The 13,917-nt window shown below is 41.1% G+C and overlaps 1 protein-coding gene across 2 annotated transcripts in view; it reads left to right on the forward strand.

The window, feature by feature from the left end:
• The window catches only part of gna11b (guanine nucleotide binding protein (G protein), alpha 11b (Gq class)), a 29,203-nt gene that overhangs the window by 8,296 nt on the left and 6,990 nt on the right, over positions 1-13,917 (forward strand). Inside the window, exons 2-6 of one of the 2 annotated variants that reach the window (XM_028566847.1) lie at positions 4,338-4,522; positions 6,751-6,905; positions 8,420-8,548; positions 12,762-12,891; positions 13,074-13,227. In XM_028566847.1, coding sequence (XP_028422648.1) covers positions 4,338-4,522; positions 6,751-6,905; positions 8,420-8,548; positions 12,762-12,891; positions 13,074-13,227 — 753 coding nt within the window. Of the gene's footprint in view, positions 1-4,337; positions 4,523-6,750; positions 6,906-8,419; positions 8,549-9,624; positions 9,754-12,761; positions 12,892-13,073; positions 13,228-13,917 lie in introns of both variants that reach the window. The other variant, XM_028566846.1, reaches the window with a different exon arrangement.

A 13,917-nucleotide genomic window follows, 5' to 3' on the forward strand; every position in this document is an offset into this window, starting at 1 on the left:
AGACAGCGGTGTGTCAGTTATGTAAAGGCTTATGAAAGCTAGCCTGGCAACGGAGGATGCAGCTACAGCGTTTGGCGACTTAACATGATAGATAGCTGTCACTATTTACATACCGTTTTCATTTCACTAGTTCTTCTTCATTAGGCTGTCTTAATTTCATGCTCATTATTGTCTGGTTACCCCTGATTGAGACTTCTCGCTCTGTTCCAAGAAACGCATCCGCTCCACAAAAGACCAGTGTCTGTGTGTGGGATGTGTAGTGTACCTTGCGCTGTTGCATTGGGGCATAATCTGATTCCGAGCTCTCTTGTCTTTTCCTCTCACACGCTCTGTAGCTACCTGGGACAGAAAGCGTTATCAAACCCAAGTAGTGTGTGAGCTATTAAAAGGTGACCTCCTTTTTCTAGGTCATTACCGAAAAAGAATGGATGGATTCTAGTTATGAATATCCAAAATTCTTGACGGAGAGGGATGAAAATGGAGAGGCATATTTCTAGCCTCAGGGAGGTTAGAAGGGGTTGTGAAGAAGGGGAGGGGAGAGAGAGTGTATTTGTGGGGTAGAGCTGTTGGGGGCATGTCAATGGCTGTGGCTGGTGCTTGTACAATCTGGGGTGGAAAAGGGGAAGACAGAGGCTCGTAGTGTGTTGTCTGGTGAGAGGAGGGACACAACAGTTAAGAGAACACAGCGGAGGGAGATCTTGTGACGGGGTCACGAGAAGTAAATCAGACATCAAGCTGGAGAGTGATCCTAGGCTCCTTTTTTGCTAAAGCAGTCCCTACCAGGACATTACTGCCGCAGCCCAATACAAAGAATATGCTCTCTGTTCTTGACTCCTTTTTGTTAGCTGGTCAGTCACAGTTCTTATTAGGCAGACTAACTTATTGGCGCTAGTCTGTAGCTTTCACCGCAAAACATTGATTCATCCATGGAGAAAAGATAAAGATCGTTTTAGTGAATCATAGTCTATCTATTCTCTGTTCTCCGAAATTGGGCATTTTGTTGGATGAGAAGATGGAGGAGGGTCATTTCCCCTTATGGACACAGTGTTGAAATCCAAATTTTATATCGGAGATTAAGGCATTTCTTCCTGCATCAGCGGAGAAACTGATGTCTTTCCCAACATTTTCACAGTCCTGTTCTGGTGTTCTGACCTCAGACAAGCTTTTTCTCCCCAAAGTGTCTGTGGAGCCGAGGCCCTTCTTCTCTGTGGTACACCAAAAGATGAAGAGCACAGAGCAAGCCTGAGGGGCTTGCAGTTATATTTACTGTCTGCTACAAAAGAGAGGAGAGAGAAGGGGTGGATGGGAGGGGTTTAGAAAAAGGAGAAGGAGGGAAAAAAAACACAGGAACGAAAAAGAGAGGGACACAGAGGAGGGGTTGCTATGGTAACAGAAATATGGCTGCTCTTCAAAAACCTTGAATGTAGGTGGTGGTGAGATGAGTGTATATGTGTGTGTTTTTTTTTCCTCCTCGTCTTTCCCTTTCAGTTCATCAGATATTATGGATGTGCTGGATCTCTTTTGATTTAACGGAGGACTAAAATGCCATCAGCTTTTCTTTTTTTTTCTTTTTTGTGTGTGGCCTGAAGGTGTTGTTCCTGGGCATGTAGAACATAGAGGACTAGTGTGAAATGTGGGTTAGACCCAACAGACCCCCAAGCCAAGTGGGGGTTTATTTGGCAACCACTGTCAGTCTTGAAAAGCTTTGAAACGTGCGTTTTTCTCAATGCTGAGGTTGTGATTTTTCCACTTGAATCAATGGGGTTTTGGTGAATAGAAGCAGAATAAATATTTTAGCGTAGGCCTGTACTCCAAAGCCTTTTCTTGGGCTCCATACCATATGTGTAAAATCTGGAAACCTGACACCACTTGAAATGATGATCTTACAGCCAGATATGGACTCGGGAGGATCACTGAAGGAATGCAGCCTTTTGACAACGACCCCTGCTGTCACCGTTTGGCAGAGGCAGTTTAGTGTTAGATCCTGAATGTAGGGCAAGTTGTCTTAATAATCTTTATTAAATTAGCTTGTAGTAGCCACGCACACGCACGCACACACACACACACACACACATCTCTCTCCTCTTCTTTCTGGAAATTGTTTTTATTTGTTCTCTCTCCAAACTGTGTGGCAACATCCAGATGCCAGACAAGGACACTTTGACAAATCAGCAGTCCTAACCAGTTTAGTTAATCAACTTGGAATTTCAGTAGAAGGATTTCATAAAGCGTAAAACTGATTAGATGGACATCCCACGTTAATCGAGTTTTGAAAGAAGTATTGGACAATTACTGGCTTAATTTTAACCAACTTATGCTGATTTGCCTTACTAATGATTTCCCTAGGTTTGTCGAAGACTTAGGTGCATGTATTTGATCGGGGGGGGGGTTTAGGCTTCCTCCCATGAAAATTTTACACTTTTCAATAAAAATGAATGCAATTTCACATAATTTTTACAATTATTATTACCTCATTACCTTACTATTTGATTATATTATATTAACATAATAAATAAATAACACTCCAAAAGCTTAAAGACACAACTTGCTGAAGAAGTCCACTGGGGACCAACTACAATCATTAGATCTGAAGAAAGTATTTGTTATTTTTAATGCTCACATTGATTTTACATTCATTTGACTTAGGTGTTGCCCAAAAAGGCTTTGGTGCTGCGCCTAAGCCTTATAATGATTGGGAAAATCCTGTTAACAGAACCAAATGCACACTGATTAAACATCAGATACACAAACAGGCTGCAACATGTCTTGGATCTCTTCAACTGGCATCAAAGTTTTTGGTCATTTTGCCTTTCATGGAGCATCTGTATTGGGTAACAGATTTGGCTTGTTGTCATCATCTTTGCACAAATGGGGAGCCTAGTTTCAAAATGAGTTAACCACTGATTGGAGAGGACGGGGGGTTTGCGCCTAATTGGAGTGGGCAATATGAATGAAATCCTGATCACAATGTATGTCAGGCTCAGTTTCTTGTATTTAATTAACAGAATGTCTGTCTGAAAAAAAAAATTCAGACACTACAATAAAGCAGTCCTGGTCATTGGTTTGCTACTTTATCCGCAAATGGTCTAACACATCCATAGATATTTACGGGATGGATATAAACTGTATGGCATGGTCTCTACCAGTTGACACATTTTATTGTCTCACAGTATATCTGACATCACCCAACCCCAGTGTCTAATGTTGGGCTCTAACTGTTGTGTTTATTAGAGATATAAATCAGAAATGGAGCGCTATCTCCCACAGACAGCACGTTTTCTCAACTGTCTGAAAACGTCTCGCCCACATTCCTGTTTGAAGTTCCTCAATTAGTGATGGCATCAATTGAGAATGCCAGCTCAGGCCGCCCACTGGCTTGTTTGAATTTGGTTGACCAATCACAACAGAGTGGTCCAGCCGACCAATCAGAGCAGGGCTTTTCAGGAAGATGGGCCAAGAGCTCAGACAGTGTTTCAGGTGGACGCACTGCAGTAATGGGCAGTATGAGAAACCCGATATGTGTTTTGAACATCAAAGCATGTATACCTAATCTAGAAGACCCAAGAGTACAAATATGATGGTAAAAATGAGTATAATAGGGGCTCTTTAAGGCTAGCAGCACTACCTGAAAAATGGCATGAGTCTACAGTACAAAGTACTTCATTTCAATTAATTTTAGTACCAAATATCGATCTGAATTGATTTTTTATAAGTTCTACTACCTCAAAAAAATTAACACTTGATGCATAGATCCTAGACTTCTTGGAAAGTGGCCAAGGACTTGAATCTGTAGGTTTATGAAGAATATTATTCTTAGGATGTCTCCTACCACACCTTTTGTCTTACTCTCCTCCCATTATCTTGGTCTCCTTGATAAATAAATGTAGTGTAGAGTGTATTTTGCTAATATTACTGAAAACTGTCAGAAACAAGACTGCACATCTTAACAGAATGGTTTGAAATGCTTATATGCAATGTTACACCCCTTGCTTCCTTTTTCTTTGTCTTTTTGTCTGACAGTTTGCATTCTGGATGTGATTACAGGTCTTTGCCATGCCATCTCACTGTTCCCACAACATAAGTTTATTTTTCTTCTTCTTTTTTTAAAGATAAGTTTTTGTGCTTTTTAGGCCTTTATTTCCACAGGACAGATGAAGACATGAAAGAGGAGAGAGAGGGGGAATGACATGCAGCAAAGGGCTGCAGGTCGGAGTTGAACCCGCGGCCGCTGTGTCGAGGAGTAAACCTCTATATATGTGCGCCTGCTCTACTAACTGAGCTGTGCATCCCACAACATAAGTTTGTTGTACTCTCTAACTATATGCCTCCCTTTTCAGGAACGGGAGAAAGTGGCAAGAGCACCTTCATCAAGCAGATGAGGATCATTCATGGAGCCGGGTACTCAGACGAAGATAAGAGAGGCTTCATCCGGCTTGTTTACCAAAACATCTTCACCTCCATGCAGTCCATGATCCGCGCCACTGAGACCCTTAAGATCCCCTACAAATTTGAACAGAATCGGGTAAGGACTGACCAACAAAAAGAAAATATAGAATGTGCTTTGTGTTATGACCTAATGCTCATTTGTTCCAGAGTCCCCTTTTGATTATTTTAAAGGTGTCATTACTGGATTTGGTATCTTCTTCACGGCACAGTGTTTTATATGCCATGAGAATATATTTTGGTAAACACCATAGGCTATATGCACAATCAGAAATTGGCTTAATTTTAAGCAAGCCTCAGGACTAATAATGCTGGCTCTTCCATGTCTACCCTTCACAATAAAAGCCCAGCTTAAATTCACTAAGAGCAAAGTCATTAAAAAGGCATTTTTGCCAACACTAGATATCAAACAATGTTGTATTAAGTTGCTTTGAGCTGTAAATTCACCACTTCTAAGCACACAGCAGAACATAACATCATCTTGGAGCTGACGGGCAAAGAGAGCTCTCAGACTCACCCTGGGTCCGGTTCTTTAAGTGTGCTGCTAACTTAGGCTATAACACTAATAATATTACCGTCCGCAAAATACCACCACAAATCAAATTCCTACTTCAACGTTAACCGTCAAGCCACTAATCCTGTTTGGAAATGAACGTGTTTAAATTCATTAATGATAATAATGACGAGACAGCACCACCGTCATTAAACACAGAATGTCTACGTAACATGCAATATTGTTGACGAAAAAGACGACACTAAAATGTAGTTAAACAAAAACTCACTTTTATTTGCATTACCTTTCCGGTAACGACTACGTAATTAAAGTCTATTATTATATTCTACAGTGGTTCTCAGTTCTAGTCCTTAGAGCTTTGCTGATGTTTTTTTGTGAACCTCTATAATTGAGGTCTGATTTACATCTGGAATGCAAGGTGAATGTAGTCTGCTATTCAGTAGGACAAAAATCCACCAGTGCACTCCTTCACAAGGATCAGTATTTAAAAATACTGGTCTACATTATGTATGAACAGTATAGTCAATATTGCAAATTAAAAGAGTAAACGGATGTCATGTTCCATAAGAAGATCCTAGGATGCTTTCCACTGTTGCCATCCACAGATAATTTAGTGGCACAAATATGTTATGTAAAGAGACGTTACTTATTTAATTTTGTTAAAGAAATATGTTGAATGAGTTCAAAACACACATAAAACTACAAAATGGTCTAGAGTAACACAGGTGGTTGTAGTGGAACATCAATTACATTTTTGGTTTGTCCTATATGTTACTGTGTTGCAATATTGTATCAGAACATTGGTTATATTTTAGAAGACAAACTTTTTTTTTTTTTTTCCCAACTAAAGCCCTGTGGAAGCTTCTTTTCATTTAGCTTTGTTCCTTGCGTAATTGGGTTGTTATTCCTTTTTCAAAATGAAAATCAAAACCATGAAGTAAAACCATATTTGTCTCAACTAGTGCAGTGCCCATTCAAAAGTTTCTGTTCGGAGCGGGCCACTTGCTTGGCCTCCGGTGTTGGCAGCTTTCTCGACAACATCTTCACACTCGACACTGTGCTTCCTTGGGACCTGAGCAATACACAATGCCATGCACGCATATATTTGATATTATATGGATATAGTTGCGCCCCCTAGCAGTGCTAAAATATATACAGTTCTTTGCAAACGGCTAACCATTTTGGACCGGGCTATTCTGAAAGTTACATCGCTGATACTTGAAATGTTTGAGGTCTCTCTTTCTTCATCTGTTCCTCAACTGTAGGGAGTGATGGAGCGTAACCTGTACCCAGCGTGCTGTTTCTGTGGTGTAACCGTTAATAGGTGTCCCCTCTTAATACACTACACAGTGTGTACGTAATGCAAGTGTCAAGAATATCAGAGGACAGACAGAGAGACTTCTAATCTAGACTCCTAATCTAATTTCTATCATGTATGGGTTGAGAATCCTTTCTTCTTAAGGCAGTCTTGATAAATTGGCACAATTTTTTCATTTTCATGTCAATGAATTTTGCCCTTTTTATATCATCCTACAACCTCTTCATCTGTTTTTTTTCCCCCCCCAGTTAGACCAACTGTGTCTTTGGAATAAGTAGAATATGTGGGTGGTTAGGATCAGCCCCCAGGTCCAGACGGACAGTGGAGGAAGTTACCTACTGTACATACATCTCAAATATCTTAAGTAACAACTTGATACATCTTGTTGCTTTTTTTGCACTGCTCCTCCCCATTCATCATTATTCCACATCTCGATTTATCTCCTCTTTTTTTCCTCTTGCCTGTGTTTTTCCAGTCTAATGCTATGCTCGTGAAGGAGGTGGACATTGAGAAGATCAATGGGTTTGACTATCCCTACATTGCAGCTATCAAATGTCTGTGGTCCGACCCAGGGATCCAGGAGGCCTATGACCGCCGCCGAGAGTACCAGCTCTCTGACTCCACTAAATAGTACGTCTGTTTCTCTGTCTGTGTGTGTTTGTGTCTCTCTGTGTAGACTTCAGGTATAATGTTTGTCTAGGATTAAAGAATGTTATTTGCGTGACTGGGACACAATGTGTGAGTGAGTTATGTAATTTTTGTCAGCGTATGTCTGTGGTGCTGGTTTGGGAACTGATAACAGATTTATCAGTGTTAAAGTAACTATTGATTCTGAACAATCCTGGGATATTCTCTTATTGGATCGTTGTTTGTAGATATAAGCGTTTTGTAGAGTAATTTGCAATGATTTGATTGGGATCATTTTGCAAATCCAAAATGACAACAGTAAATAAAAGTAATTGGTGCCTAATAATGAAGAATACTGTCTCAGTTCCCAAACCTGTGTCTGGTTTAACTGTACAATAATGGATTATGTGGAAAAGCTGTGTGTGTTTGTAGCAACCATATATGCATCCAGGATTTGAATGTACGTGTGTCTGTGCTTAAATTAATGGGACAGTCAACTTTTGCATGCATATGGATAATATTAAAAAGGGCAGTTCACCAAATTCAGGAAAATAAATAAAACCTTTCCCCCCCACAATGATTATGTACAGACATGTAGCGGTTGACATTTTTCAAATACCTGTTTTAGTTATGTATGTAAAAAAAAAAAAGCCTAATCACTTTTTTTTTTTTTTTTCCCCTTTTTAATGTCACGTGTGGCAGTGAGACAGTTGTTTACGGTTTTTAGAGTAATGATGATAATTAGGGTGTGTTTGGATGTGTTGTTGGTGGCAGGTTGTGCGTGTGTGTATGTTCTGTGTGTAACTACCTGTGTATAATTCCTTGTGAGTTTTGGAATGTGTACTGGGCAGGGCAGCACATTAGTCTTTTGTCTACACATGGTATTGGCTGACAAATTTGAATAATCAGCAGCCTACCATTAACAATTTGGTATGAAAAATCTACAAGCCACAGGTACGATGGCCACTATTGGGCTGTAATTGTTGATTATTGTCCAACATGGATGTTTATCAACCGTATATGATGATTGTTAGATAATAGTGCATGTGTCACTGGGGTTCCGTACAACTGAGGGGACTGGGTGGAAAGGCCCGGAGTCCTGCCTGTCATTTCACCATGATTTAATTTAATGGCTTTGTGTTTAATGTCTGCATGCCAGTGGTACAAGATATATACTCCTAGCCACAGATTTGTAGCCAAATGTGTCAGCCTCCTCTTCTGTGGTTGTGTGTGTTTGCCATAATTACATTGTAATAATGTGACCCCAGGTTAAACGGCTAAAGGCACCTGATTCTAAAGGCACCTGATTCGCTTTGTAGCGCCCCCTGGTTGTGGACTTTTGTACTTCAGTTTAATGCTGCTTCAAGTCAGCAGGCATGTACATATAGATGTGCTTGCTGTGGTAAATATGTAAGCTATGTATTTGTTTTTGTATGAGTGAGGGAGAGAGAGATCAGAAAATCCTTAAATATGTCTTTTATTTCAGTGTTATCCACACTGTTCATGTATATCTCCAGTTACCTTAGCGATATAGACCGTGTGACTACGGAGGGATACGTTCCCACCCAGCAGGATGTGCTGAGGGTCCGTGTTCCCACCACGGGTATTATAGAATACCCGTTTGACCTGGAGAACGTCATCTTCAGGTACCCCCATGGCACCAGGACTGCAGTATCACCGCGGCTAGAAGGACAGAAACCACTGATGTCACCAGGATTAACAACACATTAGTTGAGCAGGGGCTACATTTTTAACAATTGTACCCTTTTTAAAAATGGATAAAACAAATGGGCCAAAAATTGGAAAGAATTCTTAATGATTTGTATACAAGGGTACCATCCCAATAGTCAGTGCAATTACTACCCAATTACAAACCTGCAAATGCACTCACATTACTATGGTCAAGGCCTGTTACTTGGCAAGAGCCCATTTGTCTGAATAGATACAGTTGTCCTACAGAGAACAATATCATGTTTAGAACAAATGAGCCTGAGGTCTACATTAGATATCGGATAGATATCAGTGGTTTGTGTTCAGAATTGTGCTAATGTTCTGGCTCCAGGATCAAAACTAAGGCCAGACATGCTGCACTGTAGCAGCCACTCAATAACAGATGAAGAAGGATTAGCGATGTCAAAGATTCTCCAGGAAGTTTTTATACAACCAGTGAAACAATTGGGCACAATTTGAAATGCAGAAGAATTGAAATTTTATGAAATTAAATTTAAAATTTGAAATGGCTTTCTTACACATCTTTTTGTGTGTGGGGGAGGGGGGGAAAGTATGGATTATGCTTCCTGCTATCCTTGATATCCTATTTGCCTGAACCTTCTTTTTCTAATGCAGTTGCTGCTGCTGCTGAAGTCACTGCTACTATTGTCATTGATGCCACCTCACTGTCTGCAACATAATCCACAAACTACTTGACCTGACTATAATTGTCAATTTAAGAGAGTAAAGTAAACTCAAAGCTGCAGTTGCGAGCTAATCCCAGAAGTCTTATGGTAGTTTTTGGATAGAGAGTGTTTGTTGACCAGTGACACGTACTAACACCCTTATGTTTCTGAGATGTAGCCATTTTTTCTGAAGCTTCCTCAACAGGACTGATCCACACTTCCTGGAATGGCAGGGGGTTGCGGTAATTGCTCACGCTTTATATAACTGTTTTTCTGTCTCTTTTTTTTCTCTTTATCTCTCTTTTCCTCAACTGGCCTGCCTGTAGTTATCTTTCCGATCTGGATCGTATTGCAGATTCCAGCTATCTTCCCACTCAACAGGATGTGCTCAGGGTGCGCATCCCCACTACAGGAATCATAGAGTACCCATTCGACTTGCAAAGCATCATTTTCAGGTAGAAAGATGCCTGTTTTGGCTCAGTCCCTCCTTGTTCATCATTAACCCATACGCTATCTGATGTGTTTTTATCCAAAGCGCCAAGCAAACCATGTTTCCCATTCTTATTCCTTTAACCCTGCCCTCCAATCATAGAAATGAAAGTCATTACCATTTTACGGTCTCCTCCTAGTCCTACACTTTCTTTTTACCTCCTGCCACCAACAGCAATTGTACCACACATAACACAATCCCCCTGATGAACACAAAGTCCTACATTCTGGTGCCCGGTCTCTGTAAATGGGTCACCTCCTCTCTTCCTCCTCCTCTCCTCCTTTCCTCTCCGGCTGGCAGAAGAAACGAGGTCGTCCTCTCCGGTGGAGGAATGTTATTTTGGGCAGCAGGTCCTGCAGGGCCTATATTGGCCCTGGGTCTCTGTGGACCACAGTGGACTGGGCCACCACAAGGGGGCACCCTTGCATTGTGCATTAGATTAGATTTGTGCAGCTCTCTCAGAGACCATGTTGCACCTGGTCTTGAGGCATGCACCTGCGCGTCCAGAGGGGCAACAAAATACAGGATGTTTTAAAACGGTGCCGGTGCCTGAACCAATACTTAAAAAAATAGCAGAATAGGGTATTTTACAGTAACTCTGAATGCACCACGAAGCTTACTAGTTTTAAGCGAATGCACCGTCTGCGTTGTTTTTCCGACAACGGCAGCTGCACACTGCTTAACGTCCCGCTGTCGGAATCCTCCTAAGTGAAATGCAGTCCCACTTTACACCGTTTAGCTGTCAGCACTTTAACAGTGTTTAATCCAGCTGCTAGCGAACGGCTAACGTTACCTGCTGTCAAGTGAAGTGTTAACTAGCGTCACGTGCAGCGATACTCATGTTGCCTCGAACGTCTGTTTCAGAGCTTCAGAGAGCAGCGCTAAACGCATTTAATTGTCACCGAAATGAGGCACCGAAATCCGAAATCTGCGTTGCTATGCGGTCCGGTAGATACCGGTCGTTAAGGCACCGGTGCCGTGTTGGCACCGGGGTTTCGGTACCCAACCCTACTAATGACCTGACTTCAAAGGTTCTTGACCGAAAAGATTTTACTGAATCTGCTGTCACAAATGAAGGCTTAATGAAACTGGGACCTCAACTCCCTGACGAGTGAAGGGTGACCTTGTCGAAGAGAAGCTCAGGGAAGCTGAGACCTTATGAGGATTCACACATCCATCAGTCAGTATTTCTGCCACGATTGCTGTCAATGGCTTTAGCGAATGCCGGCCTGTCTACCTACAGCCCCATGTGCTGAAGTTAAAGTTTTCCTGCCAATTCTTTGTTAGTTGTATTAGTTTGTCTCTTATATTTCCTTAGTCTTCTTGTGATGCAATTTTCTCAGATTGTAGCTTCTCGTTCGGTTACATAGGAGGCGTCCTTCTACCAGGAAAAGGATCTCACCATCAGAGGTGCCCCCCCTGTATCTTTCATCAACATTTCAACTCTGCCTCCTGTCCTTCGTCTGTACTCTATCTTTTCTTCCTGTGCCCCTCTCCATCTCATTCTATTGTCCCTTCATTTTATGTCCCCCTTGTTCCCCCATTTGTCTTCTCAAAGTGTGTTTCAGAACTTCACAAATTGTTTGTGTGTGGTGCTTTATCACACACACCAGGGAAGGTTGAGAAAGCTGTCCAGCAGATAAATGAATGTGTTGTGACCCTTTACTTTCACTGTAGCACACAAAGCAACAGAAGTACAGACTGATCTAGTATCAGATGTAGTGTGTGACCACATGAATGCCGCTCATTGATTAATTCTGGGAATATATTACTTTCAAGAATATACGCTTCCTGCATAGGTCGGATGCATAACCCGACAATCTGATACACAGCTACCTGTGTATTTCAGTGCTGCTCGGCAGGTTTTTAGATTTTTCAACACCTTCTGTCTTCGCTATAAAATCCAAAGTTGAACCACACTTGTAATTCTTTTTGTATATTGGTTGAGAATAATTGGTTTTATACATATATCATATTCTAAGATGGGGGCAGGAGTAGTGCGTGTTCTGCAAACATTGACAGAAAATACCCATTTTAGCTATGAAATTATTTTTTTTTGTCTGCATACAAATCAGATTCTCATTCATTATTTGTGGCGAAGATTCAAATAATTAATACATATTCATTAATAATAATAATATTAAAACAAATGTGTAGTTTCTGGTCTTGCAATAGAGCTGCTTCTGCTCAGCCATTGTGACTGGACTTTTGACAAACAATGAAAATAACACAATTACCTAAAATGAGTGGCATTGATTTAAAAACTGATCCTAGATCTTTCTCAAACAGGACGCTTTCATGATTTGTGGTGGCATGCATGACTCACCTATTGTACAAGAACAAAAGCCTATTCACGCCCTTTCTAGTTTGTTTTAGTTTCTTGCCAAAGATAGAAACTTGCACACGTTTGCTCTGAGACCAGATTTTGTGACTTTTATTGATCCTTTTCTTAAGGTGTTGAATCCATCAGGTGTTGTTTTTAGTTTTTTCCTCAACGAGTTTGCTTAAAATGAAGTTAATAGGGCTGCAGAATCCAAAAATAAAGGATAGTAAAAAAATATGATTTAATGGGTCCCAGGGTGAGCGGCTATATCTTTATTTGGGTCATGTGCTGAAAATGTTTAAGGAAGACGTACACCAGAGAATGTCTTTAGGACTGCTGGACCTGAAACAAATCTGTTCCTCTTTTTATAGTTATTCTGCTATACACCCATAATTCAGTTTTTGTAATGTAACTATCTTGATGGATTCAAAGCCTGATTCATAAGTGAACAAAGTACTGTCGTTAAAGCCATTCCAAGATATTGAGAATTTGAACTTCTGTCCTGTTGGGGGAAAAAAAAAAAAATGGATCACTGAACGTGATCTAGGCCACCAAGAGATATATGCTAACGTTTTTTTTTTTTTTTTTTTGTTTGTTTTCCCCCCTTTTTGATTCTATTATCCTCCTCTTCACCTTCCTCCTGCTGTCAGGATGGTGGATGTAGGGGGTCAGAGGTCAGAGAGAAGGAAGTGGATTCACTGCTTTGAGAATGTCACTTCAATTATGTTTCTGGTGGCGCTGAGTGAGTACGACCAAGTCCTGGTGGAGTCCGACAACGAGGTAGGTGGACGTAAAAACACCTTGACAATTCATTAAAAAAAAACGAAGAAAAAAAAACAAACACTATGTTGCTAAAAAACGCATGTATCTTCACATACACAAAAGCAGTATTAACTAGCTGTGTCAAGAATTGGAACTAAACAACATGACTCTGCTCACTACTCACCTTCTCTCTGCAACAGAACCGTATGGAGGAGAGTAAAGCTCTGTTCAGGACCATCATTACCTACCCCTGGTTTCAAAACTCCTCTGTCATCCTCTTCCTCAACAAGAAGGACCTGCTGGAGGAGAAGATCTCCTACTCACACTTGGTGGACTATTTCCCAGAGTTTGATGGTGAGAGTGTGTGTGTGTGTCTAGCAGTGTACAGTTGGAAGTCACCTCCCACCCCCTTAGATAAATTAATGTAATTTTTTTATTTTTTTTATTTAACCTTTATTTTTTCAGGGAAGGTACACTGAGAGCCAGCCTCTCGTTTGCAGGAACGTCCTGATCACATTCACACAGTTCCACATTCATACCTGGAAGCTGCCCAGTACAACCACAGTCTGATCTGCTGGCCACTGAGCAGCTCCACTGGAGCAGTTGGGGTTAAGGGTCTTGCTCAAGGGCACCTCAGTGGTGGTAATGAGGGAGGGGACAAGCGCTGCTCTTTCACTTTCCCCACCCAGATTTTATCCTGTCGATCTGGGGATTGAACCGACAACCTCCTGGTCACAAGCTCGCGTCTCAAAAACGCAGTTAAAACACCACTCTGAAATTGGTTACGTTGATGCTACCACTTTTAACCAATCTGTCGATTATCTGTTATGTCAATCAATTTATTTGTCCGTCTATAACAAAGGGTGTGTAATATGGGTACAGAGTGATGGCATGCATTTTAAAGAAGTAGCTCAACATTTTGGGAAATACACTTATTTGCTATTTAGGAGTAGGAGATTTATATCACTGTCTTTCATACCTGCGTCTTAAGTACGGAGCTTTTGTCAAGAAAAGACGCCATAGCACACATCACACCACCCTATC

The sequence above is a fragment of the Perca flavescens genome, chromosome 20 (assembly GCF_004354835.1).
Source record: "Perca flavescens isolate YP-PL-M2 chromosome 20, PFLA_1.0, whole genome shotgun sequence".
NCBI lineage: Eukaryota > Metazoa > Chordata > Actinopteri > Perciformes > Percidae > Perca > Perca flavescens.